The sequence below is a fragment of the Abramis brama genome, assembly GCF_963993115.1.
Source record: "Abramis brama genome assembly, chromosome: 18".
NCBI lineage: Eukaryota > Metazoa > Chordata > Actinopteri > Cypriniformes > Leuciscidae > Abramis > Abramis brama.
This window is the reverse complement of record NC_139980.1, coordinates 27041553-27058443: the sequence shown is the minus strand read 5'-3', so window position 1 is coordinate 27058443 and position 16891 is coordinate 27041553. Positions and strand designations below refer to the sequence as shown.

Below are 16891 nucleotides of genomic sequence, written 5' to 3'. Positions count from 1 at the left end.
GAGTCGACTCCACTAAAGAATCGACTCCCAGATCGTGCCCTTGTTCGCGATTCCCATTTCAAGGGAGCCGAACATGCTGGAGGCTCGGTTCAAAGAGTCGACTCCAGCAATTAAGCGCGTCCTCAGAGCGCTCTACGCTTTCAAGGCAGGGAGGACATGCATGCGGCGATAGCAATGAGGAGCTGTACATAGGATATCTAAAGAACCATTCGGCTGAGTCCTCTATGATTCAGCCACAATTGACTATATCACATTACCACCCTGTTCAAGGTGAGTTCTAATCGACTGTGCAGACATTTGCTGCTTAAAATCCACAGAAATTTGCTATCGTTGCTAGACCTGCTAATGCTAACTGCCTAGTCAGCCGTTTGCTTCATCGATAAAAGTAATTGCAAATTCATAATGACCCTATAAACCAGTCAGCATCGTGTATGAATTTCATATTAGTTGTGTTATGAATGTAAATTTTCTAGAAGATTTATATTCGAAGTGGTATTGTTGACATAAGGTATGAATTAGACGGTCGAATTTCGTGCTTTCCTCCCAGATCCAATAATATGATCCCGAATAAAGATGAATAAACTCCATGTGTACCCGTGTTAACTGATCTTAGATATTGTTTCTAGTAAATGTTGCCCAGGTCAAACCAAAAAGGTCATGGTTAAAGTGAAGAGTGAAGGAAAATACTGGGTCTGAAGGGGATAGTAATCTGTACTGGTGGATTAAGACTGGATTATAGTTTTACAAGGACACTTGCCCGTTACAACAGCCAGCAAGTAATGTAAGTAAATATGATGACTATGATAATAACTCGGATGCATATCCACGACAGGATAAAAATAAACCTTATCAATGAGCGCGTGACGTCACAAGACTCATCCCAGATGTGTTTGGATGCGGTGACTGGTTAACACGTGTTTTTGTTCAGATCTATTGATGTAGAACTACTGTGAAAGCCAATGATGTTGAGCAAATTATATCACATGTATTTCTAATAAATAGTTTTTCTGCTCCATTTTAAACAGTTGTTTTTGTTGTTTTGAGTAGTGTCATTTTTTTTTTAGACATGTCATTATTGTTCAATCTACACAATACGGGTTGGCTGAACAAGCCACATGTTTACCTGGTCTTTGAGAGATGGAGGTAATGATTTACTACTAAACTGTGGGGTTGAGTTCGACCATTTAGATTGAACATTGATGTCAGGCCCAAACGTGTGCAAATGAAATGTAAATACATCTTTATTATGTGAATTGAGATTGATTAGGCTACATCACCCACTGTTCCTTTAAAATACTCTCTTAAAATGAAAGTAGTAATTGGTCATAAAGTCTCACAATCTATCAAATGTTGCAAAAAACAAAAACAGGAAAGGTGTTTAGATATCTTCTGCTCCTGGACCACCAAAGCTGCATTTATTTGATCAAAATACTGTAATATTGTGAAATATTTTAACTGTTTTTACTATTTTAATTAATTCCTGTGATGGCAAAGCTGAATTTTCAGCATCATTACTCCAGTCTTCAGTGTCACATGAGCTTTCAGAAATCATTTTAATATGCTGATTTGCTGCTCCTACATTTCTTATTGATATCAATGTTAAAAACAATTGTGCTGTTGAATATTTTTGTGGAAACTTATACTTCTTTCATGATTCTTTCTTGGTACTTTTGATCAATTCAGTGCATTTTTGCTGAAAATAGGTATTACAACTAGATTAGGACTTCCAAATCAACGTGTCTTCAAATGATTAGCAGATTTATGAAAATCGTGTTGTTGTTTAGCGGCGATTTTGAACTGGTCTGAGAGCATTGGCGTATGTTGCATTAGTTTTGACTTGAACTGGCGTATAAAGTTCATGTCAGCTTCATCATGTCGGACTGGTTCATTTTAGAGCATTGAGCCAGTTGTCATCTGGAAGAAAGTGACCTGTGTGATTAGTGTGCGTTCTCATCAGACGTTGGCACAGCCGCTAGATTCATCCAAAATACACTGACTGTAGAGTTAAGCCTGAGATAAGCTTACAGCTTGATGAACAGAGGCTCATCTGAAGCTCGCACAGCTGTAGTCTGATACGGGTGATCGGTTAGCTTTCTAGTGTATACAACCTTAATTGAAGATGTGAATCTGTCTTTTGATTGTTTTACCAGGCTGTTATTATATCTCTGGCTGTGTGATTATCTCTTAACCTTTCTTGAATGAATAGAAATTATTTCAAGCTTTAAAAGTCAGTGTGGCTTAGGGGTTTGCAACTTGGAAAGACTGGAATAGAGTTTTGGATGTAAAATTCTATTCATTTCAAAATGTGAGAACGTAACCTTTCAAGCTTCTGTAAAAGGTGCAAGTCACTTCTGTAGAAATCACCTCAGAGTTTAATTGCCAGATTTTTGTTGAAGAACAGTACTACTACCCATAATTCCAATCAGAGAAATCACTGTTACCATGGAAACAAACTGTTGTAAAAGAGTAAGCAGCATCCGCCCTCCCTCATGGAGCATTGCAGATGATGTATTCAAGTGTCTATTGTTTGTTTTGCATTTGCAATAATAAATACACAAAATAATATTTTGGTCGGTAAGTCTCTTATGATCACCATGACTGCGTTTATTTGATCAAATGTACAGTAAAAACAGCAATATTCTGAAAATATTATTACAACTTTACAAATTTAAAATAACTCTTTTCTATTTTCATATATTTTGCTGAATTTTCAGCATCATTACTCCAGTCTTCAGTCACATGATCCTTCAGAAATCATTGTAAAGCTGATTTGCTGCCTGAAGAAACATTTCTTATTATAAATCAATGTTAAAACCTTTGTGCTGCTTATTTTTTTGTGTGGAAACCTTGATTTCAGGATTATTTGATGAATGAAAAGTTCAAAACTGACTAGAGTTGTCAAAAGTCGGTATTGAAATTAAAAAATTGTGATGCTTTGAGCACTATTAAGTGGAATCATAAAACACCTCTGATTGGCCATTGTGTTCAAGCGCTCATCAGATATGTCTGAAATACAATTCTTTTTGTGACATTATAAATGACTACAGAATGTGTGTTTTTGCCAGTTTAAACTTGAGAAGCATTACTTTCACAATGGTGGTGATGTGGTTCAGATGCAGGTATTTCTCGGAAAGATCCATGTTCAGTGTTTAAACCACTTCAAATGGGCTTTCATGATCAGGAAAGGTGTCATGTGTATACAAGCGTCTATTAGCCTTTGTCAACATGGGGTTTGTGAGATCAGCAAAACATAATCTTCTTTAGCAAAGGCGTAATGAGAATCAGGAAGCCGTTGTCCTGCCCACCGTTGCATGCTGGTACATATATCCTATGATTATGAGTGCAAACACCTTATTAATGTTTTCTTAGTAGTGTTTAAGTCATTTCCTGGTGGATTGCTCATAAACATCCGAAACCTGCACCTGTTATTTCAACATCAACAGAATTCACCTTCGCCACACCTTGTACTTGCACAGTGTGTTGTTAAAATAGAGCCGAGTGGTTTCTGCTTGCTTTGGCTGTGTACATTGTTCCATGTGTCAATAATAGGCTGCCGCTGAAGAGTTTGAAGAGCAGCTCTCATTGGATGCAATGAATTTTTTTAATGCCTAATTTTGTCTGTTTTTTTGCTGTTGTTTAGCATTGAATCATGGCAGATGTCAAGCCGCCCTCTGACAGGCCTCAGAGGAAGATGTCCACTACAGGGGACAGTTTATACAAGGTGCTGGGACTGGAGAAAGGGGCCACAGCAGAGGACATTAAAAGAGCCTACAGGTACCGTTTTACTCCACTACGTTTCATAACACATATCGTTACTTTTTTTTTTTACTGAAGAAATCGGCAGGTGCTCTGAGACAGCCGTGTCCTATTCGTGAATCAGCTGATTCTTTTCAATGAACCTGCTAAATCGGTTTGCAAATCGCAACGAATGATTCTTTTGCGAATTGGACTATTCTCGAGTCAACAACTCACTGATTCAATGATCCGTTCAGAGCGAGTCTCTAGTTAACTCAATACAACTCAAAATGAGCCAAGAACCGGGACACCCTCAGAACTTTAGTGTGCATGCAACTGATGGAGTGAAAAGTAAGTTACAAATGATGAATTTTAGGATTGATTATTGTAAATGAAACTCATCTTTAGGTCACAACTGTCAGTTGTTTGTGAACTTGCAAACTTGAGCTTGAACTTGAGTGCGTGTCCATATCACCATCTCAACGGCATCGATTTTAAGTTTAAAAAATACAAGATAACATTAAAATAATCACAATTTTATCACAACACACATTACATATTATGTATCTGCATCCACTAATCTTCCTTACTGACTAGTGCTGGCTACTGACAATTCATAATAATTCATAATGATGTTAGACCCAGCAATTCCCCCTCCCCCAGGTATTTTGAGCAGAAGGATTAGATAAAATATATAATATAAAATTAATGTAAAAGTATATACCATAAGTATATAAAATTACAAAACAGACATTCATTGATCAGTACTTTTTACTTTTAATACTTAAGTACATTAAAAATCTTTACTTTTGTACTTTTACTTAGGTAAAATTGGAAAGCTGTACTTTAAACTTTTACTGGAGTAATATTTTAAGTTATCTGTACATTAACTCAAGTACTACCACTGAATATATGCAATACAACTTTTATTCTGAAATGATCAGTTTTTAAGGGACGACTCACTTAAGGCTTGTCAGTAAACGGCCACTGTTATGATTGGCTAGTGTCATTGCATAGGAAACGGTATCAATGGCCACTCGCTATTGCATGTGACAAGTGTTTGGAAAGCATTATCCATATAAAGTCATCATTTACAGACAAATTAAGCAGTATGAAATCTTACTTGTGGTTTGTGATGCAGCTGCTGTCAGATTTAATACAGTTGGCACATCTTTCAACAAAAGCTTTCTTGTGAATTCTCCATTACACTCGTTTACAAAACAAAACGCTCTGAACAAACGTATCCGGCACACCATTAAAATAAAGTGAGTGTTGTTAAACTCATCGCGGTGTTCAGCGCAGAAAACGCTCTCATGCTCATCCCTTGTGTGTACATGTGAAATGCTTTTTACAGGCAGTTTCCTTGTGTGTTGGTTGGGAGCCAAATGCACACGAAGAAACCAAACGCACTCTTTATGTGTCTCTGAAAGATAACAGTGTGGAGTTGAACAGACTACAGAGATGAATGAACAGACCTGAAACAGCCTTTCGTGACATTTGAATTCTCTGGTGTAATGCAATCTCATGCAGAATACAGCACAGAGATTGGACTGAATGAGTTTCTTCTCATTAATAATGCGCTTAACCAGCCACTTAATAATGAACTGAGTCGCTCTGAGACCCTGACTGTTATCCTGCAATATCCTAACAAGCTGTTTTTGGAGCTTGATTAAATGAATGCTTTGTTTGTAATGAAGAGGACATTTTAAGAAACTTGCAGGATGTTTGAATGGTGCAAAGACCTCTTCTAAGGCAAATTTGATTCATGTCATGACCCCGTCCCCTTTAATTTGCTATTTCAGAATTATTTTGAAATGGTTGTAAAATAATCTCATTAAAGGGATAGTTCGGCCAAAAATGATATTAAACCCATGATTTACTCACCCTCAAGCCGTTCGAGATGCATATGTCAATCATTTTTCAGACAAACACATTTTCAGTTATTTTAGAAAATGTCCTACGTCATACGCCATCCATCTCCCGTGAACACGCGTCGACCGTTGCCGGAAGCCAGTTATTTTCATTTATAAAGTTTTAAATATGTATATTTTTACGACAAAACCGCACGGACTACCCTCAGAAGGCCTTCGTTTATCCCCCTGGAGCCGGATGGATTACTTTTGTGAAGGATGCATGCACATTTTTGGGACTTGAAGGAGGTGGACCCCATAACTTGACATTATAACCACTGAAAGATCGAAGACATTTTCTAAATAACTGAAAATGTGTTCGTCTGAAAAATGATTGACATATGCATCTCGAACGGCTTGAGGGTGAGTAAATCATGGGTTTAAAATCATTTTTGGCCGAACTATCCCTTTAACCTGTTTATAAAGATGAAAGTACATTCACCAGTGCTGATATCATAGTACCAATTATTGCACAAAATATATTTCCTAATTTTGTCTTGTCTTAATTTAGGATATCAATATAATTTTTTTCAATATATTTTATGCAAAAGTGATTTTAAAATAATGATTATTATTGTTTGTTTCATTAACTTATAAAAAAAGTAATTTAAATTGCAATTCAATTTATCTAAAAAATACGATGTATATCAATAAATTTACATTTTATCTACATCATTGTATTATTTTTAACCTTATTGCTAATACTCTAAATCCAAATAAAAGGCTTCTCTATTTTTTTACTATTTTTTTTTTTATTCTGACACAAACTGCTTCATTTTTTTTGTCCCCTTCAATTTGTTTGAATTTGTCCAGGGAACAAGTTTGGTGATTAGTAATTATTATTAAAATAAACACTCATTTTTGTGTACTTTGCATTGACCATGATAGAAGCCATATACAAATATCTGCTAATATCTGTTAACAATTTTTAATCATTTCAATTGAGTTGTTTGCACTGCAAAAAGGGTTTTACAAAAGATTCATGACACACACAATTCTTTGTTTTTAAAGAAAACTAGCTCTGAAATACCATCCAGACAAGAATCCAGAAAACCCTGAAGCTGCAGACAAGTTCAAAGAAATCAACAATGCCAACTCAATCCTCACAGATGAGACCAAACGCAAAATCTACGATGAGTACGGTTCCATGGGGCTCTACGTGTCCGAGCAGTTTGGAGAAGAGAGTGTCAAATACTACTTCCTCATGTCAAAGTGGTGGTTCAAGGTGAGAGCTCGATTCCCTATAAACAGAAGTTTTATATTACAGTTGCATGAAAAAAAAAGTCATTACTGACCGTCTTTACTTAAACTCTACACTGACACTCTTTGGTGACATTCACTTACTCAGAGATGCAGTTTTGATGAATTTTGATGCTTAGCAGGACAAAAAAAAAAACGTTTTAAAAACATCTCTTTTCTAAGATTGAATTTTTGGAAATATAATTGGAAATACAGTGATCAGAAATAAACAATGCAGACTGCAAACTGGGTTTCTGTCACCAGAAGAGATTAGTGGGCAATAGAAAACCTGGATTTGAGGAAAGAGCAGAATGATTTCAGGAAATTGTTGTCACTCCAATCCACTACCATAATCTGAGCAGAACAGATGTTATTTAGCATGCTTTGTTCTATTTGAAATGCTACTTTACAGATGATGGTGGCTTTTGATCCACATGCAATCATTTTCTCAAATAGGCTTGATACAGAAAGCAAGACAGCTGAGTCTGATCAATATGCATCAGTTTTTGTTTCTTTTTTAGCTATAAATAATTGCTGATGTGCTTTGTTGTTTTGCCAATCATTTCCCTTGTGTTTCAGCTTAGGAGCTATCGAAAAGCTCCTCGAACTTTCTAGCATGATAGTGAGTGACTGACCAACAATGTCAGTATAGTGACTGACCGACTAGGACTGAGTAGCTGGTGGTAGCATCTTGCTAACGTCCCTGTCGCCGTGGCATTAAGCTTCCAACATGTGCCTTTCTGAGAGAGAGAGCCATGATCTGAGGTCTGTCTTTTCCGCAGGCTACGGTCATGTGCTGTGCCGTTTTCTCCTGTTGCTGCTGCTGTTGCTGCTGTTGTTTCTGCTGTGGAAAGTGCAAACCACCAGAGGAGGATGACAACTACCAATACGTGGACCCAGAAGACCTGGAGGCCCAGATCAAAGCAGAGCAGGATGGAGGAGGAGGTGAGCCTTGAGTTTGTTAGAAAGGGGAGCATGTTTTGGTCTGACTCTAGTAACACTAGGTGGATGACTAATGTATCGCTTATCTGGCAGTTTGTTGATGTCGGGGATTGTTCAAAAGGCTTCTGAACTCTGGAATTAGCTGTTTGAATCACTTTGCTGATGAATCTTTCACTGAATTAACTCACTTAATCCGTCAGAATGGCCACAGAATCGACGTCATTATTATTGAACTGCAAGTTATTACTTTCAGCAATTTGTGCTTTTTTGAATTTCTATATATACGTAATATACCCATTCACAAGTTTGGGGTTGGTAAATTTTTTTATTTTTGAAATAAATCTCACATGCTCACCAAAAACTGGATTTATTTGATCAAAAATACAGTAAAAACAGTGGTATTGTGAGATATTATGATTTTTATTTGAATATGTTAAAATGCATTTTCAGCATCATTACTCCAGTCTTCAGTGTCACACTATCCTTCAGAAATATTTCTTATTACAGTTGAAAACAGTTTTGCTGCTTACATTTTTGTGGCATTTATTTGAAATATAAATCTTTTGTAACATTACAATTGTTTTTATGGTCACTTTTGGTCAATATAATGCATCCTTGCTGAATAAAAGCATTAATGTCTTGCAAAAAAATATTACTGACCCCAAATGGAGTATAATTTTACTTTTTTTTTCATGTATAAACTTGTAGGCAGACATTTTTGAAATTAATAACTTGCAGTTATATACACTGAATTAATTTATTAATATATAGCACTGCTGACTATATAATGTCTCTATTTTACAAGGGAAGACTAGATAGTCTTTGCTAAAGTCTCCGCAGTTGAGGTGTCTCGGTAGAGACACGTGATGTTGCTCAGGTGGCATGTACAGCAGGAACAAATTTACCAGATCAAGCAAAAAGAATAAACATGCAGCTATTTATAACTCTGATTTTGCTTATATAGATGTCAGAGCTTTTTTGGGGTTTCCCTCTGAGGGTTGTTTATTATGCTCATACTCCGAGAGAGGGATTTCAACATAAAAAAAATAAAAAAAAATAAAGAAGTTGGATATTTTCAAGTATAATCAGTTCTGATGGATCATTCTGTGTAGTCCTTTAAATATGGGATAAATAATATTACTGCGGACATGATGGAAGATGGATTGCCTCAGATTCATATAAAATTGAAACGTCACTATCACCTATCATCTTCAAATGTTGCACTACATTTTATATTAATAGTCCAGTCTTGTATTCCAGTCTAATCTAGTGTTTGAAATGACCTGAAGGTGTCTGCAGTTTATCATCTTGTTGAATTTAATGAAGAGTCAAATGAGACAGGACTCATTTCACTTGTCTTGGCTTTGATCGTTCAAGATGCGTATGTATCAGTCAACTAGGACATTGGGTACTGAGCACCTCTTGTCTTCCTGATGCTAATATGGCTTTTAGATTATTTATAGAGTGCAAACGCAAGGTGTTTGGTCATTTTTGTTGTGTCTAAATTTAGCACTAGCAAATGTATGACAGTCAAGTTAAGTAGACAAGAAATACTGGCATGTTGCAGTCCTGTAATATTGATGACATTTTTTGAGTATTATATCTTTTGAGTATTTTTGTGGTTAGGATTTTATTTACATTTCCTGTTATTCTTAAAGATGCCAACTTCAGTATTTTTAAGTGCCATTTTTTAATATTTATGACTATTACAAAATGTAGACTATATACATTTTTTACACAGAGTAAATCATACAGATATTGCCCTTAATGTGAAGTTAGTGCAAACTAAATGGATTTAAATTGTTTACATGTTTAAAGCTTACATTTAAAGGTATTAACCACCCTTTTTTTCAGCTGTGAAGAGAGTACATTACAATGAAATCTTTCATGTGACCTGTAATGTCAGATAATGGTTTTACTCTTTTACTCGACAGGTGAAACAATAATTATTGTCCAGCCTATACCTAGTCCTGTTCCAGAAATCAGCAGTGAAACTTTACCGGATTCAAAATGACTTGTAAGACTAAATATTTATCGCCAGCATGAGTCACTCCACTGTGAATGTCTACCTACAAAACCCTGTGTTTGTCCATGATTCACACCATTGTCTTTCACTAACATTTGGATCACTGTGCAGCATTTGATATTTGCATTTGCTGTTACAAAGGCTTCAAATTAAGTCATTGGATCTGGTTTTCAGACTTTATTAAATATCGTAAGGCCCAACCTCTTGACTGAGGCTTATTAATCGGTGCTAGTACTTTCACAGCCCAGTCAGTAGATTAAATGTTTTACTTTTTAAGGAACTTTATGCACTGAAACACTATGCCAGGGATGGGCAACTTCGGTCCTGGTGGGCCACTGTCCTACAGAGTTTAGCTCCAACCCTGAAAAAAAACACCTGCCTGTAATTTTCTAGTAATCCTGAGGACCTTGATTAGCTTGTTCAGGTGTGCTTGATTAGGGTTGGAGCTAAACTCTGTAGGACAGTGGCCCTCCAGGACCGAAGTTGCCCATCCCTGCACTATGCAATGAACTGAAACCCAAAGCCAGTGACTTGCATTATCTGGAGATCTTGAGTTGTGTTTGCTTTACTAGGCACATGCATGAACCTAAAGCTTTGCATATGCGTGCTGTGGATGTCCATGTTTTTGCATGTTGTCAGGCCGAGCCTTTTTCTGCCAAGTACTTTGATCCTCCTGTAGGAATTGGAGTTTGATGAACAGGAGGTGGAAGGACACCATCTGACCATTATCATAAGTTTATGATAGTGCACTGCCAGACCACACAGCTGATAAATTAATAACTTTATAATATTTAATATATGAATTTATTAACATTATTAATATTAACAAAAGTATTAATATAAAGCATTATTCAAATATTATTGTAAATATTATATATATATATTAAAGAAGCTAAAAAGGATGCATTTGATTGACATTAAAGACTTTTACTTTGTTGTAAAATATTTCTACATTAAATAAAAGCTTGTTTTTTACACTTCTATTCAAATAATCCTGAAATAATATGCACAGAAATTAAGTTGCACAACCACTTTCAACAATAATAAGAAATGTTTCTTAAGCAGCAAATCAGCATATTTGAAGGATTTCTGAAGGATCATGTGACACTGAAGACTGGAGAGTAATGATGCTGAAAATGCATTTTTCCATCAGGAGTAAATTATATTTTAAAATATATTAAAATAGAAAAGTGTTTAAAAATTGAATACTGTTTCATAATATTACTGATTTTACTATATTATTTTATCAAATACATGCAGCATTTGTGAGCATAAGAGACTTAATTCAAAAGCTTAAAAACTCTTACTGGCCCTTTGAACAGTAGTGTATACTATATATAAGAAGATTAAAGATTATATATATAAGAAGATTAAAGTTAAAATCATCAATCTGGTGCTCATTGAGAGTTCAAAATTAAGATTTCCAACCCATGTTCAGTGTGCAAATTGAACAAAGAAAAAAGTCAGTGAATTGACATTAAAGGGGCCTCAACCCTCTTTTTAGTTGTGATTGTGTCTCAGTCTACATTACATTCACACTAGTGTTTTAGCAAGCCTTACAATTAGAATATAGTAATACTAATAATTATAATTTTTATTCCTAACAGTAATAGCCATATATTCTAAAACAAATGCACTGTTTATGAAAATGAATATTTTTAATTTACGCTACAGTAGGGAAATTACAATACTTTTGTCCTTATTTCATCACTAAAGATAAACCCTTGAGCTATTATTTTAACAGAAACTGCAGTTGAGAGCTGCAGTTATTTTCAATAAATCGCCGTCTTTTGCATTGTGTGGGCACAAAGCCATATTGCACTTTCGATATTGATTCGTTTGACGCATTACTTGGCCAAAGCAATGGCGCAAAACACCGTTAGAGACCTTTTATGTTATTATGAGAAGTTTTAAAATATGTTTGGTTCATTATAAAACTAACGGCACACTGGGAAACACTGGTTAAACATTACTACATGTTATGTGTAACACAAATGTAATTGATGAGGAATTCATAAATTATCATTATTATCCTGCATTAAAACCACTATGTTAGAGGATCTTAGGATATGCCAGTGAGTGCGAGGATGAGTCAGCAGGAAATGGGATTTCTGTTGGGAAGGTTGCGTCAGCATGAAGCAAAGCTGTCAAAGCAGGTGCATGTCATCGATAGAAACACAATCAACACGAGCCGTCTCGCACTGAGGCACCGCTGGCCTGTAATCGCAGCCATCTGTTCACCAATGTCATCTTCATCTCACCTCGCATCTCCATCTATAGCCCATTTTACCACCCCACTACTGTTTCGTGTCACACTTCTGTTTCTTTAGCTCTCTGTTATTTAAACAAGGTTTACAGTGTTTTGTTTTCATTTTTAATGATTTGCTAGGAGTGATTAATTGTAATGAACAAATTGATTAAGAAATTCTCCATTTTTATTCTTTGCTGCACGTGGATGCTGTCCGTTAGTGGGGCGGTGATTTGGAAGAGCTGCATCGGAAGGGAGGTACGTTTCTTGGAGCAGAGCTGTGACCACCATTGGACATATTCCCAAGAAACAACATCTGATGTGCTTAACTGTAGAGAACAGTGTAGGCCTAGTGTGCAAATTTCCTGCTAGCGAAACCCACTTATCATTCATACCATTAAACCTATTGGTAATGCGTCTCAGTAAAACTGTATGTCCTGTACCTCTTGCTTTTCAATCCTCAAAAGTGATGGCTTCATGCAAAACGGAAACAAATAGAGTCTGCGTTTATCTGCATCATAGTACCGATATGTCAGCTGATATTTGGACATTTTGAGATTATCACCACCTGTTGATAATTCTGCTGACTTGGAAGATGAAAAGAAGTGGTGGTTCTCTTGGTAGTATTAAACCAGCATGATACCAACAATCAATGGATGATGGATCCTGCAAATTTGATCTTTTTATTATACATAAATATATACATACTTATACGTCTTGACATTGTCCAAAACCCATACATGTTGGCCACTGCTTTGTAGTTTTGCTAAAGTAATTGAAGGCATTATATCCAGATCCTAATTCTTTCCTTTTATTATTTATTTTATAGGCACAAATCTCCCTATTTGGATCCAGCCCAGTCCCACCGTCAACACCTCAGAGTCCACGCATTTCACAGCCAGCCAGTCCGTGTACAACACCCAGAAATGAGCCACCCTTGCCTGGTCCTGGTCCCGGTCATCAGGTCGAGGGGGTCCTGCTGATGGACTCTAAGGCCCCTGTTATAATATGCTGATCGCAGGGCATCACGGCACCAGGACTAAACTGTGCCACTGCGTCATACTCTGACTCTGACCCACTGCAAACAAGTGACAGTTTGCCAAAAGACAAGGAAGCCAATCTCACTTTATCTGTGTCTCCACTGGTGTGTATGTCTGTCTGTTTATCTGTAACCACACATTCATTTCCAAAAGCTACGAGACTGGTGCCATTGGGCAGTGCTCCAGGAGGGAAGTGGGTTTACTTTTGGGGTGTTTCTTTCTGGTTCTGGCTATTTATTTAATTTTTTATTTTGTTTTGTGTTAGAAGCATGGATGTGAGTGGAATGACCCATTTGAGTGCATGCAAAGCAATATCAGCATGCCTCTACTATACAGCATAGGAACGTGTGCAAAACCCCTCCCACTTCTCCATCCAAAAGTGGAGCCATAACATGGCACATATTTTTATTTTTTTAGTTTGCTTCTTCAGACTGGAGTTTTGCATTGTTGAGGGCAGTCATTTCTCAAGTTACATTTGCATTGTTGCATATCGTTTAAGATTGATCGGTCAATCTTAATCAAATGGCAAGACATTACGTCGTAACTTCTCTTTCTGACCAAAGCCAAGGCAGGCGCCTCAAATGTCATCTGATGTGCTGTGCTTGGTATTCCAAGCCGTATGCAATGGTCGTACATTTTCCTAAAATCAAATCGCTTGAATATGCTGGTGAAAGGTGTTTTTTTTCTTTTTTCTATGCACTTTGTTTCCCCACTACCTTCATAGGAGGCTTCTAATGGAACTCTAATGGCTTCAGCCCTTATGGCTACTTATCAACTGAGAAAGCTAGAATATCTGTAAATGTAAAAAAAAAATGTATTTGTTCAAATGGGATCAACCCTGCTTTTGATGAACGCCATCCCAAATCATCGAGCAAACCTATGCTTTCTTCGTGCCCTTAGGTACATGACAACAAAACGCAAATATTTTTAATGATCTTATTTATTTTTAATATATCAGAATTGAGATTGTGTATGACATGTTCTGACTCAAACGATGCACTGTGTAAACTTTGTTTTGAAATTTGGGATCTGCAAGAGACTCATGATTTTAGCAATAAGGAAATGCCCGTTGTGTTAAATGTGAAAGACTCAACCATAGTCAGGTTACTGTTAGAAACCCTACATTAGAGTCAGTACATTAGATGCCAAATGTTCTCCCTTATAATTGTTGTTCCGAATGCCATAGTATATACTTGGATTGTACACCATTTTATTTATGTGTGCAAATAGTAAAGTATGTAATAATTTCAAGTAGTGTATGCTCATCTGTCTGTTCTGTTTGTCATTTTGGGGGGGGCATTTTCTTATAGCCAAGACGTTTTCTTTTTTCCCGTAAAAACTAGATATTGCTTTCAGAGAATAAACTTTCGAAAAGATAGAGATGAGGGCAGTCATTCGTTAGAAAGCATTGTGATATGATCTGCTTCCAAACCAACTGTTACATTATTTCAGAATATTTTTCTCTTCATTTTTTCCAATGGTACATTTCCATGCTGACTGGATCATTTCATTTCAATGGACAAGGCACATTACAGCAACCAATTCTTTTCTCTCTTTTGTTTTTTACTTTTTTGGCACTTTTTTTTTGGGTGCAAATGATTTTAAAGCATTTGAAAGGTTTTGGCCTCTTCACCAGTGCACATATTAAGTTTTATGATGCTGTGCGTAATACTTTGTTGATGATGAGGGGGAAAAGCCAAGGCTGCTCTGAAGCCAAGAACCACGGCACTACATTGTTACTTTCCTCCTGTTTTATTCAACATGGTTCGTAATGCATCACATATTTAATTGTGTTTATATTATTGAATCTGAATTCATTAAATAAATGGGGATTTGTAAAAACTTGCATTTAAGTGAATCTTATTGTGAACTAGCTTTTCTCAAGTTTACGTCCATGTTGCGATTACATGGCTGTCAGGTTTTCATTTTTTAATTGGTACTATTAGGCTATGGTTGGAAATGAATGGTAGTGTATTTCTGCTATCTGGTTAACTTCACACTGCTGCTTTATGTGCTATAGTTGTACCCATAAGCTTGTAATCAGCTTAGAGTACAACTCCACACACTCATTAACAGTCCTTACAACATACTTAACAGGAAGTGCAGACTCAGATTTAATAATGGTGAGGGTCATGTGGAAAGGTTTGATTCCTGTGTGTGACGACACAGCCAAGTTTCAATGCCTTTGCTCACAGTGGGCCAAAGATGATTTGTCAAATTTCCTGGATGTGTGGGGAAGGTCTTCTTTAAGCGTTAAGGTATGGCAGCCTGTGCTAAATTGTGAACACAGTTTGTATGCAACCCTGTTAGCAAAGGCTATATTCACAATATAGCATGGCCTGTCAGTAGTGCTTTTCTAAAAGCCATAATGACAATATTAAAATGATAGTTCACCCAAAAATTTGAATTCTGTCACTTCAAACCTGTATGCATTTCTGTCTTCTGTGGAACACAAAAGAAGATATTTTGAAGAATGCTGGTGGTAACCAAGTTTTGGTTAATATTGACTTCCATTGTATGGACAAAGATACAACACTCAAAATATCTTGCGTTTCACAGAAGAAAGTTACACCGGTTTGGAACGAAATGAGGGCGAGTAGATTGCGAGTAGGTTGCAATTTTTGGGTGACCCATCCCGTTTAAGGGTTTTTAATTTAAATGTTTTAATCAATATATTGTGTATTTTTGCACACCTATAGCATGCCAATCAGCATCCAGGACCTGAACTGTAAGTTTTATAATATAAAAAAATTTGTCTACTATACAGTAGTGGCCAAAAGAGATGTCCGGCCTAGGAAAATATACGACATCTCCCTTTATTCAAATATTATAAAAATAAATAAATAATGTGTTTAATGTGTAAGCATATTATTGAGATGGGAGTCAATGAAACATGCCAAATTGTGCTGACATCATTTTTGGCCAGGCTGTCAAACAAAGAAATTATGAGCACATGCAAAAGCAAGAGAGAACCAACAAAATATTAATAACTGCTTGTTTTATGCTTTTGCCATTGAGCTTTATTGTTTTTCTATGCACTTTTTTTCTTGCATAGTAAAATAAAACCTGTAGCTGTAGTTTACCTTTTTTTTTAAAAACCCAAATATATAAATACATAAAAAAAATATTTACTTCATATTTTGATGGTTTAATCAAACTTGTAGGGTCATTAAAACAAATATCCCTTCCAGACTTTTTGGCCACAATCTATATTTCTGAAGTAGATTTCATTAGGAAAGAAACCAACTGAAAATGGACAGTCAACAGTAATAAAGAACATTAGAAATAACGCTTTTCTAGAAATTTGGCATTTATGCGTATAAAAAGTTGATTCAAATTGAATTTAAATAAAACGTTTGTATGATGCATAATGCATTGCATGATTGTCAACGTCTAACATTTAATTATGTAATAGTTTTTGCTGCCGTCATTTAGTATATGGAATACATAAAGATTTGGTTTGCAGGTAACCATGTCATTTCCATGTCATTCAGTGGCAGAATTCAGGGTGTTTGATGCACTTATTTTTGTTTTAAGTGTTTAATGTCATCGGCGCCAGCTCAGGCTCATGGGCCTGGTTGTCTCGCTAGGCTTTGAGCCGCGTACACCAGCTGCTCTGTCTCCTCCTGCCAGTCCAGCCCACCCTCTCCTCAAGTTACCCGAGATAACACAGCTCAGAGAAATCTGTCCTCCTACCCCTCCCTCACTTGGCCCCGGGCCCCCTATGATAGAGCGCTAAGTGTGGACTCTT

The 16891-nt window shown here is 36.4% G+C and overlaps 1 protein-coding gene across 4 annotated transcripts; it reads left to right on the top strand.

Annotated features, from left to right (window-relative positions):
- The first annotated feature begins 116 nt into the window (after positions 1-116).
- On the top strand, positions 117-14986 carry dnajc5ga (DnaJ (Hsp40) homolog, subfamily C, member 5 gamma a). Of its 4 annotated transcripts, XM_084091366.1 has the most exons (7): positions 117-270; positions 3641-3774; positions 6657-6870; positions 7667-7829; positions 9761-9843; positions 12322-12358; positions 12930-14986. In XM_084091366.1, the coding sequence occupies exons 2-5, from the start codon at positions 3650-3652 to the stop codon at positions 9838-9840; spliced, it is 582 nt and encodes a 193-aa protein (XP_083947492.1). In that variant the 5' UTR covers positions 117-270; positions 3641-3649; the 3' UTR covers positions 9841-9843; positions 12322-12358; positions 12930-14986. The 4 variants fall into 4 exon arrangements, with proteins under 4 accessions (XP_083947492.1, XP_083947494.1, XP_083947493.1 ...); XM_084091368.1 differs by lacking the exon at positions 9761-9843 and having other exon boundaries at positions 119-270; XM_084091367.1 differs by lacking the exon at positions 12322-12358 and having other exon boundaries at positions 119-270.
- Positions 14987-16891: the final 1905 nt, after the last annotated feature.